Below are 15,832 nucleotides of genomic sequence, written 5' to 3' on the forward strand. Positions count from 1 at the left end.
GAAACACTGTGGTGAGAACTCCAACTAATGGATAATGACTGTCATGACGGTCTGCCGTCTGACAGACAGCGCCACACACTCACAGACCAGACAAAAATAGTGGTGGGGGAACCCAGGGCTAGAGATATACATGTATATATATGTATGTATATACATGTATGTATATCTCTAGCCCTGGGGGGAACCTCAGACCGTCTGTGGTCTGAGGGTTCAACCATCAGATCAGACACGCAGACAGTCTGGTCCGAGAAAATTGGTCTGCAGACAGCCCCACTCACGATAAGACAAGTGCCAGACGCCAGACCAGACGGTCTGGTCTGGTAGTGTGTGGGGGCTTTTAGCGAACGAACTTCAACCTGGAGGCGAGTTAGCGTAGGGAACGAGCTAACTGAAGGCAAGTGAGCGCAGCGAACGAGCTCCAACCCAAAGGTGAGTGAGCGTAGCGAACGAACTTCAACCAGGACGTAATTGAGCCATGCAAACGAGCTCATCTTGAAAATAAACGAGCATTGACAATATTGACATAAAACCACATTAGGACAGGACGACGTCTGTCGGGCCAGCTAGTACTGTATACAAATGGTGTTTGGGACATCAAAATTAAAAAGTAAATCGGTCCCGAGTCTTGTATAATTGTATGCCATTTTTCAGCACTATTTGTTTGAGCCTTTGACCAGCTTTGACCCTCTCTTCATCTTCATCTTCCTCCAATCCAATCCCTTCAATCTTCGTCTCCAATCCAATCCAATTCTTTACTTCAAATCAAACGATTAATGAAAACATGGCTGCTTCTACCAGAATTACACTGCACTTGATTCTACCTAAAAATGAAGAGAGAATGAACCAAACTTTATAATTTAATCGTTATTTTAGTTGTAATGAATTACAAGGTAAGCGAATACAATATTTATTTCACCTAAATTAATGAAGTTAGCCTAATAATAATGTTTTGTCAATGCATTCTTTGAGGTTGTTGAAAATGTTTTCTTTACTAGCACAAAAAGGGTTTTCATTCTATTCTTAGTAATAAGCATTCCATTGTTGAAAATATTTGTCTCCTTTCCACAAATATTGTTATTGTACAATAGTTAGTCCCCATAAAAGCTACCCTTTCCCTGTAACCTGGATGTGTGGAAGAAAGTTTTTCATGCAATAAGGAAATTAATGGTTTTCCAGCAAGTTCAAGGTGGTGAATAAGACTAAATTTCAATCTCTACTTAGGCTAGTTATTAGGTATTTTAGCTTATTTATTAGCTCTTGTAGGTCTACGTTAACAGGTGTAAATATGCCTTACAGCTTATGTGGTAGGCAGCCTCAATTAAGTTAGGTGTGTTTAAGTTGATTTAGGTCAAGATAGGCCTACTCTGAATCAGGGTTGCACACGTCCCAGTTCTGATGGGACAGTCCTGATTTTGGTTCTTTACGCCCGTATTTAAGCCTATGTTAACCCAGGAGCGAGGGGGCCAATGTCCCGATTTTTCCCTGACCTAAGGTGGCAAGCCCTGCCCTGAATAACTTAGTGATTCCACATGAAAAAAAAATCCAACTTACCGGGTCAAGAAAATCCAGTTTCATCCCACTTTTGAAATATGAAAAATCCCGTTTCACCTATCCCGTAAGATTTTTAAGTTCAATCTCGGTTGTTTATTTCATGTAAACATCATGTTTTTATAGGCCTGGTTTTCTAAATATTGCTTATCTTATTATTTGCAACAGCAATTTAATCGATTGGGGTTAGTTTTTCTCTTAAATTAAGTACAGTAGAATCTCTTGGCAAATATTTACTGTATTTACATTGGGATACGATGTTATTTTTATATGTCTACTTACAGTATTTTTAACGTTGAATCCAAAAATGCAATCAGTTTTTGTCGGAGAGATTCCTAAGTTGCCGTAGTGGCCGTAAAACGAAGGTTAGGATTACGAATCTAAGGATAATTGAGGAGCCGTATTGAAGGTAATGGTAATATGGCGTGGTCTGGACTGGACCGTACTGAGTGAGGAGTGAGGAGGACTGAGTGAGAAGAGCAAACAACTGTTTATACTTGGTCTTTAAGGGTGCGTTCACAAAGAAAGCTGGTTACAAGTAACTTAACTTACTTTCAGCGCTTGTTCCATGCTGTTGTGTGTTCACAACAAACGCTTGCATTTCAAGCTCAGTGTAGTCTCAGCTCAGCTCTGGTTGAGACAATATCTTCCTCAAGTGATGAAGAGTTATTTTTTATTGAAAATGTAGAATTAAAAGGGTGTAGAATTAGGAAGGTGTTCATGCAATTAACCGCGGAAGATAATCACGTTTAATTACATCCTCAAGAAAATTGAAAGTGTTTTAGTGAAGTTTTGGGGGGATTGGCATAAGCAACCTATCCATGCACCAGAACGAATTTTGGACCAATAATAAAACCTAAAAAATACTTGAAGGAAGTTTTAAACACCCTATGTAGCTGATTAATTATGATGCAAATAATATTGTGAGAAATGTTCAAATGTTTTGATTTTCTAGGTAGGCTAAATAAAGTAAAAGTATACAAGTTTCATCTATAAAAAATCCAACACAACGCTTAATTAATATTGAATGAAATGTGTTTGTCTATCATCTTAATACATATATGTTATATTTGTCCTATTGGTTACGTTATTGAACATTCTAGGGAAAAACCACAATATGTGGGTAATATATTTTTTTGGAAATTGAAAGCTCTAACTACTTGAGCTATCAACTCATCGACATCCACACTGCACTGTAGTTTGTAACTGACTGGTTCGCTCAATAAGCGCCGGAAAACAAGTACGAAACGTTCTTGCGTGCTTGTCAGAGCTTGTAACAAGCGCTTGCTTGCCGGCACAAGCTTTGTCTGTGAACACACACGCTTGATACTATGTTAACTTTTCTCACGCCGGTTCGAGCTTGTAAGCGCTTGCCAACAAGCGCTTGTAACCAGCTTTCTTTGTGAACGCACCCTAATGCGGAATGAAATCAAATCAATTCGTTTTGATTTTTGAAACGAAGTAATCAGTTCTTATTTAGGCATGTGAGGAAGGTAGGTCGGGGTTTATGCGGATTCAAGACTGTATTAAGTGTTTTGAAGTGAGGTTAAATTAGAAAGGTAAAGGTTAGGTTATAATGAACCGACTCATTAATTTATGCAACTTCCAGACTGTTTTTGCACAATTAAATAGCGCAAGCATTTTTGATATCGTTATTTCATTGTGTTTCACCCACTATTCCAATTGTGCAAAAACAGTCTGGAAGGTGCATAAATTAATGAGTCGGTTCATTATAACCCAACCTTTAACTTACCTAATCTAACCTCACTTCAAAGGACTTAATACAGTCATAAATCCGCATAAAGTCCGACCTATCTTCCTCACATGCCTTTTCTGACATAAACTGCGATTTAAACATTAATATTAAGGTTGGGTTGGGTTAAGTTAGATTAGATTAGATTATATTATGTAACATCATTTATTAGTTGCTGATACATTAAATTATGCACTGTGGCACGTTTTCACTTTTAGACACAATGGGATTATGTAGGTACTATGGGATTATGCACTATGGCACGTTCATTAACAGACGTTGAGGCATTAGCCAATGGTTGAAGATTGGAATAAGGACGATGATCATGTCGGCAGTGGCCTAGCTTCTATTACTGATATTTTACGTGAATAAATTCTATTTTGTTTTATATTTTATGTTCATGTGATAAATAGTTTATGTATCGTAGTTGATTTATTGTATTTTCTAAACAGCACCAAAGTCCATTTTCTTTGAAAAATCTAGTTATTGCATATTGTAACTCTGATTTTGCTCTCATGGCGTCGTGTGTGGTTTTGTCTGTTTAGTATTGAATGTAAAGAACTGACAGCTGTTTCCACTCCACAAACCTTCCACCCCTTTTAGTGTTAGTCGCCACTAGAACTTGGACTCGTCCATACCACAAATATGTTAATAAATCTACAAAACTGAAGCTTAATATTAATGATTTAACTATACGGCCACTTAGGAATCTCTCCGACCAAAACTAATTGCATTTTTGGATTCAGCGTTAAAAATACTGTAAGTAGACATATAAAAATTACATCATATCCCAATGTAAATACGGTTAGGCCTAATAATTACCAACCTCTTTAATCTGAACCTTGTTAATACCAACGTCCACTTATCCAAACGCTGTAAGCTCAGTTCAGAGTGTAGGTATCAGTTGTTCTTTATATTACTGTTTTTATTGATATACGCACGGTAATTGTTCCTTTCCCGTAACAATTACTATCCATCTTAGATACGTTCTAGCATTATGTAAAAACAAAATATGTTCTGTAATCTGGGGCCCTATTTTTGAAATGGTTGGCTGTTGAGTTGAGTGTTGAGTCACTCAATTTCCAATCGATTCGTATTTTTCAAACGGTTGACAGTTGACTTATCTAACCAAAACTACTCACCACGTATCAAGTTGTTGAGTGGACGGTTGACTGTTGTTTCTTCTTCCTCATTCGGCAAAAATTTCTCTTTTTGAGTTGACGCTATTTTGTAATTGTTTTGTTTACTACTTACTAATTGCAATTAGAGGTTAGGTATTTGTTGACATTGACATAGTAGAGCACCCAATACTTAATTACTACTAAATAACGGGTTGTATCCTTGTTGGGATGTATGCAATACTTTGAAATAGACTAGGACTAGGCTTACTAATTGAACTTATTATAAGACAATTTTTATTAAATGATTTAAAGATTTGTGGTGAAAAGAAACAATATCATAGTTAGGCCTAGATTGTTTCAATACCATAATTTGCCTAAGGGATCAAATCAATTTAAGTTACGGTATGCGTTTAGTGCAATGGCAAATATCCATTTAAGCTTTAACCTAAATAGGCCTACAAACACAATTAAAAATAACATGAAACAAAAACGATGAAGGGAATTAAAATAATAATATGTGTTCTGAAATAGAGACAAAAAAGGCAAACAATTTATTTCGGGTATACCTATAATGAGCTACAGCCTAAAACAAGCATCCATATCCATAGTAAATTTTATCCATAGTACTTTTGCAATCACCAAGAATAAGCAAGACATAACCTCAATCTCTCACGAACGGAGTTGACAGTTCACCTCAGTGTCTCGAAATATGGTAGATTGAGATTAGCTCATTATCCTGATTTTAGAGTAAGAGGTTAGATCGAAGATCGCAGGAACTCTGCATTGTGATTGGTTCAAAATGGCGTCATCTGAATTCCGTGCGGTCGTACGCCTACATTTCCCAAACGAGGCACTCAAAAAACTAGTGATTCCCAACTCACTTCCAAACTGTTGGATTTCAAAAATACCAAATCCTGTTGTTGGTTGAGTTGAGTGTTGACGATTGACTCAACTGTCAACCATTTCAAAAATAGGGCCCCTGAACTATTCAATAGCCCGAACTAACCCCGGTCCCAATTAGTTCGGATTGAGAGGTTCTACTGTAAAAAAAAAAAAAACAAACAGATACCAGAGCTGAAAATTCCGTTTAATCCTGCATCCCGTTTCTAACCACTCATAGTCTTAAAATCCCGTTTTCGGGATAAAAATCCCGCGTATGGAAACACTGGGATTATCGGGTGAGCATGGACAACTGCATAAGTTATTTCTATTGATTGCAAGTTGTCAATGTTTTTAGATGTGGTTTAAATCCCACATGCTGTATTTAACCATAGTATTAGGCTAGTTACATTTTATAATTAATTTGTTTTGCTTCAATGTTATTTTATTTTATGTCACTTTGTATCAATTCAATATGTCCTGTACGGTAATTTACAGTATTTTGTCCAAGAGATATGGGTTTGAATTACCGGACAGAATTCTGCTTAGCTTTTAAAAAATAAACTTGGACCTCTATAGTTCAAACTTTATTAATTCTGACCTCTATAATTCCAAACTTCCCACGGTTGGAAATACATTGTCTTTACTCTGAACTTCGAATTAGCGAGGTTCTACTGTATTAGTAATGTAGGCCTATATTGATGATTGATACCGATGTTACCATCTATCGTAAACATTGATGATTAATCTATTGATGCTCATCGCTTTTAGGATCAACTTAGGCCTACTTACTTACTCACTCCCTAGACGTCATTAACCAGCTCTTGCTGGATAGACTGAGCCAAAAAAAAAAAATAAAATAACTAGGCTATAGATTTATATAGAACTACATATTTACAAGTTTTGGCGGCAGGTTGGACACAAATTTTATAACAATTGCCTAGGGAGTGCAAGGGCCTTGCCAGTAGCCAATCTCTCAGTTTGTTTTCTAAATCTGAAGCCTCAAGTATTTAAAATACAGGGTCAGACGATTGTATATCTGAATTGCCAAAATAGCTTATTCCTAAAAAAAGTATACCCTACAGCCTGCTATGGTCCCAAACCTCCAACCCATAGCTAAGATGGGGGGGGGGGGGCTGCGGAACAAATCAAAATAAACAGTAAGTAAAAACTGCACTGTCAGCATAGGTTTGAGCCTCCTGAGGACTGAGGAGATGCAATGCCCTCGCTCATTTTCATTGTATGATTTTCCCAGGTGAGTTTGGGGTCGATTATGAGGCCTAAAACTTTACTTCAGGCAGGTTATTGAGAATTGAATTCGGTGCCAGACTGCAGGTTGTGTTGTGTTTTGCTTTAATTTAGGCAAAGCTTATTTGCTTTGGACCACGTCTTAGTTTTCTCGAAGGATTGTTCAGCCTTGACCCTGGTTTCCTCTGGAACTTGTGTTTGCATCCGCAAAGATAGTCGTATCGTCTGCAAAAAGCAAGACGTTTCCTAACTGCCCGAGGTTGCTCACCATTACACAAGAATAGCGCAGGGCCCAACACAGATCCCTGGGGAACGCCTTGTTTAACTGGCAATGGTTGCGAATTTGCCCCTTTTACTGCCATTATCTGTTTTCGGTATAGGAGGTAAGATTTAAAGGCATGCAGTGCTGGCCCCCCAACGCATTCTTTTTTAATAAAAAAAAATTTCTGAGCTGTTTCATAGATGGGATGTCTACTTCAGTATCCAATACCGGTAGTCATTGGTATAATATTACACATAATTGTATCTATGTAGCGTGTTGTAGGCCTAGCCTAACTAACATATTTTGTTCTAGGTATCAGATTGACAGAAAAACAAAACCACTAAACAAGGAGCAATGGCACGGAGGCGGAAAAGTACGGGAAATGCAAAACCGAAAACGGAATCCAGGAATTCCCCAGTTGAAGTTAATAATATAGAAGACGGGGAGAAAAATGCAATTAATAGCAATGTATCTCCTTGTTCTTCTAAGCTTAAACAAGAAAGTCATAATCAAATCTTATCTGATAAAAATAATGAAAACAGCACCAATAAAGATCAGAGCAAAAATAATTTAATGCCGTTAGATATTCAACAAATGATTTTAGGAGATCTTCAAAATGTGGGACGTGGGGATGAAATTATTGTAAGTAGAGAAGAAGCTGGTGACCTTTCCGAGGATACAGGTGAATTTGTTTGCGAAATGGAAGCAGAAGTGGAAACTACTAGGTTAGAAGAATATGAAATTCACACAGAAGAAGATGAAGAAGAAGAATTGGTTTTGATGAATGATGACGATGACGGTGAAGAAAATCAGTATGTAATTGTGATCAATAATACCGATGATGAAGGGTTTGAGGTGACCGACGAAACAAGCCAGGAAATCGTAAGCATCCACAATTTAGCCGATTTACAAGAAGGATCTTGTGAAATAATTACTGTTGTGAGAGAAAGTGATTACGACAGTAGTCAGGAGTCTGTAGACGGAGCCGAGGAGAGTTGTGGTGAACATAATATCAACGCAGTTATAGGTACTGTGGATGGAATACACTGTGTAAACTTTTCACAGTACCAGTCTGACGACGAGAACTCTAACCATGAAGAAAATTTAGAAAATCAAGATATTCAAATCATAGAACATGAATCAGAAGTTATTCATTTGAATAATGGAAGTGGCTTTGCTGAAGATCAAGAAATTAAAGTTATAGAAATATCTCGGCCAGATGTTGAATTGGCTTGTGTTCACGATAAAGAGCATACCAGTAAAAGCCCTGATGAAAGATCTAGCAATTTTCAAAAGTATGAAATTGATGAAGACAATTCAATTGCTGAATCTAAAATGCAAGTTGATGAAACATCTCACAAAATCGAAATAGATGATGTTAATTGTAATGAAGGTGTTCAATTAGAATTATCAAGTGAATGCAAAGATGAAAGTTTATCAAATAGTTTATCCCCAATAGTAAATAGGACTAAATTAGAATCCTTATCCGACAGTGAAAAAGATAAGTTCCTTAATAGTATCAACACCCCTTCAATTTCCGAGGTAAAAAATGAACAAATTGTTACTGTTGATAAGGAAAAAAAATCTAAAAGTAAGGACATCCAACCACCAGATAGTAGTAGGTCTAAGAGAATTAGAGAAACAAGAAGAGGAAGGGGTAAAGCAAAATCAAGTACAAATCAAAATTCTAATTCTATAAGATTAGATTCAGAAAATGAAATGTCATCCGTAAAAGTGGAATCTAGCGCCAACAGCAAAAGGTTTATTGGCAACATTCAAGAACACAAAGTTACTAGCAATTGCCTGACTTCTGAAATTGTATCTTGTGCAAATTCACCTGTGGACAATTTAGATTCTACAATTCCTAAAAAAGAAAATGTCTCCAGTTCTTCCAGTGAGTTTTTTGTAAGTCAAACACTTAACGATAGATCAGATTCAAAGCAAGATTCAATCAAAGAAGAACCTGTGTCAAGGGAAGAAGATGATAAACAAAATTCGTTCCGCAGTCGAAGTGGAAGCACAGACACAACAGGTTCGGAAAGTGGTTCTAACTCCAGTTCGAGTCGGAGGAGAAGTGGCCGAATTCGTTCAATCGGTATTTCAAAACATGAGCATTTAAAGCCTGCTGGTGTATCTTCAGTGCCTGTCGTAACGAGCACTACCACTCCTCCAGTCCCTGGGTATGAGCCAGATAAACCTGTGAAGGTGAAGTCACGCTGGAGGAGATCTAGTGAGTTGGAGATGGGCTCAAGCAACCGACGCCAACAGGAACCTGAGGTGATAAACTCCGTTTTCCGTCTAGCAGACATACCGGAGAATATCGCTACACCTCCTCATAGACCTTCTCAGCCCACAACTCCTCCCGATACTCCACCACCTGACAAAGATGTGGAAGATATCCTTGCTCAATTCCAACAATTGGATAGCAACGAATACCTCACTGAAAGGTAAGATTCATGTTATAAGTTTACACTTTTAGAAATATTATAAGTTATTTTTATTTCATACTCAATCAAGTAATTTGTTGGCCTGTCGTTTTATGCACTTACTGATAGCTTTAGGTACTGTTTTTAGCCTTGATTATAGCCGTGGTCATCAGCGTATAGTAAGAGGTTTGATGATGAGTTTTTTGGTACCGGTATGTCATTCATATCAACCAAGAATCAGAGTGGGCTTAAACTCGATCCTTGCGGGACCCCACAGTTTAATTTTTGCCATTCAGATTTAAATGTTATTGTCTTTCATTATAATTGTCCTCTGGTACCTGTTTTCTATGAATTTACAAGACAAGACCAAATCAAAAAATTGTTAATATTTTAGTTTTCTTATTAAAATTTGGTAATCAACACAATCAAAGGCCTTAGACACATCACAGAACAAACACTTATAGCTTGAACATTATGCCAATAACTAATAAGTTTTGTATCTCGTACACTCCTGTTGAATTTTGTTATGGATTTGACAATGAATGTATTAGCCATTAATACCACCGGTATAACTAAGTTAGACCACTTCTGTGTCTAATGACAACAGATTCTTATTCTCAAAAGTTTGTACTATGTTTTTAGGTTAAAGAGCAAAGAAGCCAAGAGGATGGTATGTGATTGCACGTTGACCAAAGAGGAAATAGCAAGAGGAGACATGGGATGTGGCGAAGACTGCCTCAACCGACTGCTAATGATCGAGTGGTGAGAGAAATTGCATGTATTGGTAATTAATAACATAGGCTTCTTTAGTAAATCTATAAAAATGAATGGAGCATACAAGTGGCCAATTTAATATTACAATTTAATATCTGTAAATTAAGGTTTCCGCCAAGCTTCCATAGTAGCCAAGTGAATTAGTTCAGATCTGACACGTTTTCCTCAATTCATCCACTAATATTCTAGCCAGTTTTTATCCCAATGGCACGAGTAGTCTCGTAATAGCATTCAAAAACGGGAATTTAGTGGCTTAGGAAGTTTGTAGAAGCCATTGTATATTTGGACAATAAGCTGGTAGCGGGTGTTCATCAGTTTCTATCGTAGCAGTCATTGAATTTGAGGTATTTTTGCTTGCTGATTGGCGTGTTAGGACTCACCGTAGTCCTTTAATAGTCTTACAAATACTCACCTATTAGTTCATTTATCTTCCTTGTTCAGTCACACCACGATCTGTATGTGGAATTCCTTTACTTTAATCACTACTACAAATAAGACTGCGAAACAACAGCTGGCTTGTTGCACCATGGAAAATATCATGCAAATGTTTAACACCACCTTCGATAACCCTCCACTTGTGCACATTTTCTACCTTCAAACACTTAACTCCGTTCTTGCACATTCAATAATCCTGTATTGAGTTTTTTTACTCTGATTAAGAGTTTACACACGTTAGGCAGAGTTTGAGGATATACACCTGAGGGCCGGTGCGCACCATGGTGGAAGTAAATAAGGTGTGCTACTGCGCATCGTAGCCGGCTGCAGGCGGGGGGGGGGAGGGGTATCGTGACGTCACCTTGGGGACAAACATGCATTGCGACCATATCGAGCAGTGACGCCGCTCTAATAAACTTGTAATTTTTAATAGTAAGAACCGATAAAAATTCCTGAAACTTTGCATAGTCTTGGACTATTAACATAGAATGCTTATGGTTTAAATTTTATTAATTTATTTGAATTAAAAACCATTCAACCACCGATCAAACTTCAAACTTTTTCATACTAACACAAAAAAGTTAGTCGGCTACCAAATCACGTATTATTTGGTCAGGTTTATGAGACCTGCGGGAAAGTTTTAGGGAAAGGTTCTAATTTAACTGTAGTATCGGTTGGATTTCGATAAAAGAATTACTTTTTTAGCTACGAAGAATTATATCAAGCGGCAACGGAGCGCGCGCTCAGCCGATGCCACCGTTTATTAGATAATAAGGCCACGCATTTATTATCCAAAACACTGTAGCTACATGTTATAATGATATACTTTGTATTCTACATTTTAAATTAAATATGTAATATTAACATGTGACGGATATAATAAGTTTTACATTAAAATACGTTGCAACATCTTCGTTTTTATACAAATTAACTCTCTTTGATAACAGTTGCCATAAAATTTGTAGCATCGGAAATGAATAACATTTCCTTTACCAAAAACATAGTTTATTACATTTTGCATTCTTATAAAAATATTTACGACCTGAAAGTAAACATCTAAAAAATTAAACATTTCATTACCTCTGGATTTTTCTAAACTTTTTTAAGTTTCTTTAGAAAATTTTTTTTTTTGCCACTAGCAAAATTGCATTGTCTTAGCCTCCTGTTGATTTGTTGAGGAAAACTAAAATATCGCACGTTTGGTTGCGTTTTCTTATTTTTCGAACTATTACAACAACCGTACACTGCATAATGGGGCATTTTTGTAGAAAGATGTGTGCCCTATGGAAAACTGACATCTACTGCAACTCGCGGTGAACACAGAAACGAAAACAAAACAAACAACACGTGATCATCCCCCGCACACACCCCCGCACCCAAGCCAAAGTTGCGACATAGATAACAACCCCAGTGAAATAGGATCCTAGCTGTCGAATTAAACTGGAATATCACATTTTATTATCATGGTATTGCAAGAGTGAAACAATTTTATATTTTAACCTGATTATAAATACAATGTTTAATCACCAACTTATTTTTTAACAGAGTACATTTTATTTTATATACTACGTTAAATACATTCCTTTGAGTTAAAGATCATTTATTATTTAAACCACTATTTGCAAACTTTGGTTTTAACTAATCAACAACGATTTGCAATACTTTAAATGCAATTTGGCAACGTTAACCCTATTCACCGAGGAGACAATATTATATATTCTCTGTGAACTATTACGAAATAACCCATATTCAAACGGGGAAAAACACACTGAAGTCAACAGAACAACAATTTTTCACATAAAAATATAAATACAGGAATAAAAATATCAATGATACTATATTCATGATACAACATTATTTGTTGAATGGCAATGTGTGTGATTAATACTTGGCAACTGACTCGACTCGCAGCACGCGCTCTGATCACGCGCTCATATAACTTAGCATATCTCAGGAAATAACGCCCCTATCGGTATATAGTTTGAAGGAAAGTTAAATTTGGATCTTTATCTAAAACTTTCCCGCTGGTCAAATGCTTCTAACCAAATAGTACGTGATTTGGTAGCAATTGATGTCCATGTCAAGTTTCATAATTTTCCCTCAATTCTAACAGTTCAAAATGTTGATGCTAATAGAGCAGTGTCACGATGAGCTATATACGCGCGCGAAGCGGTTTGCCCCCAAGGTGACGTCACGTCGCGATGCGCAGAACGGTCTCAAACTCGTCCGGCTGAGTAGCACACCTTATTTACTTCCACCATGGGTGCGCACTATCCCGACCATGACCAAGACCACGACTCCGGCTGGTCGGACACGGCCAGTTTTATAAGAGGCGTAAATGGAACAGCACCCACCGGTCAACTGGTCGGACCCTGGTCGCTCGACCAAAGTCATTGCAGTTTGTTCGGGCCCGACTCGCTGGCTGTAGCAGCCAAAAATAGCACACAATGCAATGGGACGACGCGCACTACCCCCGACTTGTCTCCGACCCGACCAGTACACCACTCAAGCCCAATATTCCTAAATCAATCAAACGATGAAAACTTGTTTTTTGTGTGGCTGTGTAATTAAAACCCTGCTTTCATATTGACGTAGCTCTTCATAAAATGTTGCAAACTGCCTTATTGTAGATCTGACAGTTAACATTGGATGTACCCAGTATCTCTGCTTCTTCCGCTTAACGTACCTACGATGCAATTACACCACAGCAGCTACTTCTTCAACATCCATCTTGACACTGAAGTTGGTAAAACATTCGTTGCCTTGGTCAGGTCATGCTCTGGTAGCATGGTGAACGACAACGACCGGTCGGGCGTTTTTGGTCGTGGTCAGGATAATGCGCGTCGGCCCTGAGGTTGGATATTCAAAGAAATTCACCTCATATCTTGTAATAAATAGCCTTTACTGTTTTAGGAATATTTTTAACCGCTGCAATGGCTTTTATCGGTGGTCTTTTTTCGGCTCACTGACATTACTGTCATCATTTCTGTATTATTTCTACTATACACTACTACTATACTATATTTTTTTTTATGTTTCAGTGGTGCTAGATGCATGCTTGGAGAACGTTGTGCCAACAAGAGGTTCCAAAATTTGGAATATGCTAAGTGTGAAGTGTTCAAAACAGAGCTTAAAGGATTTGGACTGAAAGCTCTAGAGGATATTCCTATGTAGGTGCTTTGGATATTTTATTAGAATGTGTGTTTGGTTGATTGTTATGTACAGGGTGTTTATAAAAGAATGCCAGGATTTTAAATGGTAATTGCTTGGATACTATTCAAGGTTACTAAACGTTTTATACGTCAAATTGAAGCTAAAACAACTAAGTTTTGTTTCCCGTGTAGCAAGGGAGGAAACCTTGGCATGCATAAAAAAGGTGCGGGGTTGTAGGCCGCTATTGCGTCTCACAAGCCTGACGTCAGTTGCTAGTACCATGTTTACGGCGCAACAGAATGTACAGAGTGTAATCTGTGGTTCACAGAGTTTATATAAGTTGAATTAAACTAAATTTAAAACTACTTTATGATAAAGGAATTTTGACGCTGGTTTAATGAGTTTTGTGGCACCATAGTGTTTTGAAAAGACATTCACCTTGCCGGCTAAAAACAAGCGATGACATAGTCGAAGAAATCCTACAATTCTGCATCAGAAGCCCCCCCTAAAAAATCGATTGAACCCCAGAAGTCTTGAGTTCAAGTTACCTAAATCAATACTGAACTTACTTAAATCAACACTTCATGATGTTATCTGTAAAAGATAGAATCTTTGTGCCTAAAAAGATTCAGTTAAGACATCACATAAACCTGCCGATTGCCCTAAGCTTACAGACTTAGCCAGTTTTACGTTCATATAAGATTGATGAAAATCTGAATTTTATTAATCAAAGTATGAAAATAACCTTTGTTCTTTTCCCTTCAATTTGAGTTTAAATCATTTATTCATCTTGTAGTCCCCGAACCGTTTAAAATCCCGGCATTCTTTTATTAACACCCTATATAGCTTACAAGTTGTGTCAAATGATACTACAAACACATTACTCAAACACGTTACTAGATTGTAGCGTCTCAAACAGATAATACTGTAAATAAAGCAAAAAGATGGTATTCTTTCAATTTAAGCTCAGAAGTGGAGACATCTAGAATATTTCATTATCAGTTGTCACTAAGTAGCACTGGTTTCTTGGTTAAATTACCAAGTTATAGAGGAAGTATTTTACTTTTCTTGTAATGTTTTTGTTTTGTATTTCTTGTGTCAGTTCTTTGTCCCATCCAGAAACAAAAATCTTTCCCTGGTATTCCAACAAAAATCCTTAAAAATCTAGACTCCTGTACCCTGTGTTCCATCATTATTCCAGTTTAGTAACCATTGCTTTTTATTCCAGAGATACTTTTTTGTTGGAATATGTTGGGGAAGTACTGGATCCTAAGGAGTTTCGGAGAAGGGCCAAAGACTACGCTAAAGACAAAAATCAACATTTCTACTTTATGGCTTTAAAATCGGACTCCATAATTGATGCTACTCAGAAGGGGAACATATCACGGTTCATCAACCACAGCTGTGATCCAAATGCGGAAACCCAGAAGGTTAGAATAAATTAGGTTTAAAATTACGCTTCAAGGCAGGCATTCCTTACAAATATGGGTTTTCACCAAAGTCGGCTGCCGAATACATCTGCATGTTTGGGCAATGACAAGTGTCAGGTATAGCTCTTTTCTGAATAGTGTGTTTAAGGCTACCTGTAGGCTACAGGGAGTAGGGGCCATCCCCCACGCCTCGTGGATCAAACTGGTTTCAAGCGACCCCATTTTCTACCTGGCAGATTTCTGGATCAGTTTGGTTGTTAAAGAACTACCTTCTGACCGCGGATCAGATCGACACACGTTGTGTGCGTGCGTTCATGACGCGTCAAACGGTTCCAATCGTGAATATCCAAAATCCGCTGACATGGCGACTTTAGAGGTTTGAGGAATTGCAGTGCACTGACGTTCTTCCAAACGACGAGCAGCAATACGTTGACACTCCACTCAAGATGATCGGCCTGTTGTTAATTATTTTGCACGGCCATAAGATCCTAAATTATTTATATCGTTTTTTTCTTTGATGCGAGACTTGGCCTAGGTTTCGAGACATTTCGTGAGATGTATAAGCTGGTTGGAACTGGCTCGGTTGTAGACAAGGAGGTGAATTTTGTTTCCTGAGGATTGATTGTAGCTTTTCTCCTTTTTGGATTTATATTTTCGGAGGTCTTCCGTGTTTCATTGTTATTCTTGTAAATTAACCTTGAAAACATTTAAAAGTAAAATGTAAACAGGGGGTATTTAACTATCTACCGCCTCTATCTAGGCAGGGAATAAGTTAGCCGCCCCGTCCCCCCACCATCGTCAGT

The 15,832-nt window shown here is 37.6% G+C and overlaps 1 protein-coding gene across 1 annotated transcript in view; it reads left to right on the forward strand.

The window, feature by feature from the left end:
• Nucleotides 1–780: 780 nt before the first annotated feature.
• LOC128999712 (histone-lysine N-methyltransferase SETD2-like) overlaps nt 781–15,832 on the forward strand; it is a 45,908-nt gene continuing 30,856 nt past the window's right edge. Inside the window, exons 1-5 of the mRNA XM_054426354.1 lie at nt 781–890; nt 7,124–9,258; nt 9,880–9,999; nt 13,488–13,616; nt 14,828–15,029. Of these exons, the coding sequence (XP_054282329.1) occupies nt 7,166–9,258; nt 9,880–9,999; nt 13,488–13,616; nt 14,828–15,029 (2,544 nt within the window). The 5' untranslated portion in view covers nt 781–890; nt 7,124–7,165. The remainder of the gene's footprint in view (nt 891–7,123; nt 9,259–9,879; nt 10,000–13,487; nt 13,617–14,827; nt 15,030–15,832) is intronic.

Source organism: Macrosteles quadrilineatus, unplaced genomic scaffold (assembly GCF_028750875.1).
Source record: "Macrosteles quadrilineatus isolate MER2022 unplaced genomic scaffold, UCM_ALF_1.0 Scaffold_8__2_contigs__length_117827958, whole genome shotgun sequence".
NCBI lineage: Eukaryota > Metazoa > Arthropoda > Insecta > Hemiptera > Cicadellidae > Macrosteles > Macrosteles quadrilineatus.